At 37.9% G+C, this 2951-nt stretch overlaps 1 protein-coding gene across 1 annotated transcript; it reads left to right on the forward strand.

Moving 5' to 3' along the window:
• The first annotated feature begins 1303 nt into the window (after window positions 1-1303).
• Window positions 1304-2704, forward strand: HTR1E (5-hydroxytryptamine receptor 1E). Its single transcript, XM_066253015.1, has one exon. It carries the CDS (start codon window positions 1304-1306, stop codon window positions 2399-2401), a length of 1098 nt encoding a protein of 365 aa, XP_066109112.1. The 3' UTR covers window positions 2402-2704.
• The last annotated feature ends 247 nt before the right edge of the window (window positions 2705-2951 follow it).

The following is a 2951-nucleotide window of genomic DNA, read 5'->3' on the forward strand; positions in this document are numbered from 1 at the left end:
GCTAGAGATTTTGATCTTGCCCCCTAACTTCTCATTCCCACTCCACCCAAAGACCCTCACCAGTTTCATTCCCTATTCACACATGCCTTACCTGCTCCTGCGCTCGTCTTTTGATTAAATCATTGTGTCTATTAGTCCTAATCAACATCAATCTATGTTCCTTCTTAAAACTGTTGAAACACCAGTTTTTCTTCAAAATTTCCTGGACCTACTGCCATGGAGTCTAACAGAAGATTTGATCAGTGTTCTAACCATCAACCATTAGCCATAACCTCTATGTGAATTTTTATAGTCTTGTGAATATATTTATATTTAATTTTACTTTTTAAAAATCCCTTATAGCTATGCATTTAATAAATGTCAGTATTTCATTGGCTACCCAGCTTAATCACAGCTATCTAATAGATTGATTAGATAAATAAATGATAGATAGATGATAGATAGATGAAATAGAACACAAATATAAACCAAAACTAAGCTCATGTTTTAAAATGTAGAGATCTTTGAGCTTAGAGATGATGCTGTTTCACAGTTAGTTTACTGTATTGCTTTGAGAACAATTTACTATAAACATCAAAGTAATGTGATATGCTTTTTTCCCTCTTCTCCAAAGTGCACAGTGAGATATATAAAATGTCAGAAATAATTAGACAAAATTGGGCAATTTCATTGAGCCACTGAAATAGTTCTAGAGTTGAATACTTGCTATGAAACTATAAAATCTGGTTTGAAGACTGCTTATTATAAACAATATAATTTTTTAATGTAATGGTCCCAAAGTTTTTAAAGTATGATATAATGTGAATATATGTTTCCAAATGTAAAAAAAAAAAGTCTTTTATATATAAATGTGTACCATGTATAAAAGGATAACTATAAATAAGAATTCAGGTGGAAGGAGATTTAAATTTGATAATGTCTTCATCAGAAAGAGTTTGGGAACCCAAAAATAAAGTATCCTTTGAGGAATAATGAAAGATCAAGTTTACTTTCAGAAAAAAAAAAGTTATATCAAAATTATTTAAAGAATTTATGAATACCAAAATATTATCATGTTTTTCAAGGAAAAGAATATGGTTTTTTTATTTACTAACCAGTAGCATAATATTTTCCAGGAGCCCTCCATTCAGAAGAAATGCTGTGGTGCTTCCCTTTACTCACTCAAAATGGAACCCAAGAGACTACATAGTTGAAGAAATTACAGACTCCTTACCAACTGGAGACATTCAAGTCTAAGTAGTTACCAGCTGAAAACAAAAAACTTACAAAGCTTCCCCACAGTGTAGACTGGAACAGAGAAAACATGAACATCACTAACTGTACCACAGAAGCCAGTGTGGCTGTGAGAGCCAAGACCATCACAGAGAAGATGCTCATTTCCATGACTCTGGTGATCATCACCACCCTGACCATGTTGCTGAACTTAGCAGTGATTATGGCCATCTGCACTACCAAGAAGCTTCACCAGCCTGCCAACTACCTGATCTGTTCTTTGGCTGTAACAGACCTCCTGGTGGCAGTATTAGTCATGCCCTTGAGCATCATGTACATCGTCATGGACAGCTGGAAGCTAGGGTACTTCATCTGTGAGGTGTGGCTGAGTGTGGACATGACCTGCTGCACCTGCTCCATCCTCCATCTCTGTGTGATTGCCCTGGACAGGTACTGGGCCATCACCAATGCTATTGAGTATGCCAGGAAGAGGACTGTCAAGAGAGCAGGACTGATGATCCTCACAGTCTGGACTATATCCATCTTCATCTCCATGCCCCCTCTGTTCTGGAGGAGCCACCGCCAACTCAGCCCACCCCCTAGTCAGTGCACCATCCAACATGACCATGTCATCTACACCATTTACTCCACTCTTGGAGCATTTTATATCCCTTTGACTTTGATACTGATTCTCTATTACCGGATTTACCATGCAGCCAAGAGCCTTTACCAGAAAAGAGGATCAAGCCGGCACTTAAGCAGCAGAAGCACAGATAGCCAAAATTCATTTACAAACTGTAAGCTTACACAGACTTTCTGTGTGTCTGACTTCTCCACCTCAGACCCTACCACAGAGTTTGAAAAGATCCACACCTCCATCAGGATCCCTACCTTTGACAATGATCTAGATCCCCCAGGAGAACGTCAGCAAATCTCTAGTACCAGGGAGCGCAAGGCAGCCCGCATCCTGGGACTGATTTTGGGTGCATTCATTTTGTCATGGCTGCCATTTTTCATCAAAGAGTTGATTGTAGGTCTGAGCATCTATACTGTGTCCTCTGAAGTGGCTGATTTTTTGACATGGCTTGGTTATGTTAATTCTCTGATCAACCCTCTGCTCTACACAAGTTTTAATGAAGATTTTAAGCTGGCTTTTAAAAAGCTCATTAGGTGCCGAGAACATACTTAGATTATAAAAAGCCAAAAGCATGACTTGGACTAGCCTCGTGAATGGACAGGGGTAAGGGGTGCAACTTCTTAATTCTTGAACATAGCTGGTTCAGGAGAGTTTGTAAGTATGTGTGGTCTTGTTCTTATTGTTTGCTCTGTTCTGTTTTGTTTGAGTCTTGTTATTTGGTGTGACGTTTTCTACTTCTGGTCTTTTTTGTGGTACATAATTTCAAATAAACATTACATACAAAAACAGACATTTCATAGAAGTAATATTGTAATAAGATGAACTAATAAATACTTTTTTAAAGCCATTTCAGTTAACCCTGCAATTAAAGAATGCCAAAATAAATCTTCATTTGCAGAATTTCTTATTACTTATAAATCAAATGCCTGATAACTTGCCCTCATGTGGCATTAAATTTGAGGTTATGATTCCAACTGCTCACAAATTCCAGAGGGCACTGCAGGTCTACATAAAGCATAAAAAAGTGGTGTGGTGCCATGTACTGTTTGCAGACGAGAGCTCAAATATTTTACTGTGGTTCCATAGCTCACTCATTTTAAGC

The sequence above is a fragment of the Saccopteryx bilineata genome, chromosome 1, assembly GCF_036850765.1.
Source record: "Saccopteryx bilineata isolate mSacBil1 chromosome 1, mSacBil1_pri_phased_curated, whole genome shotgun sequence".
Lineage (NCBI taxonomy): Eukaryota > Metazoa > Chordata > Mammalia > Chiroptera > Emballonuridae > Saccopteryx > Saccopteryx bilineata.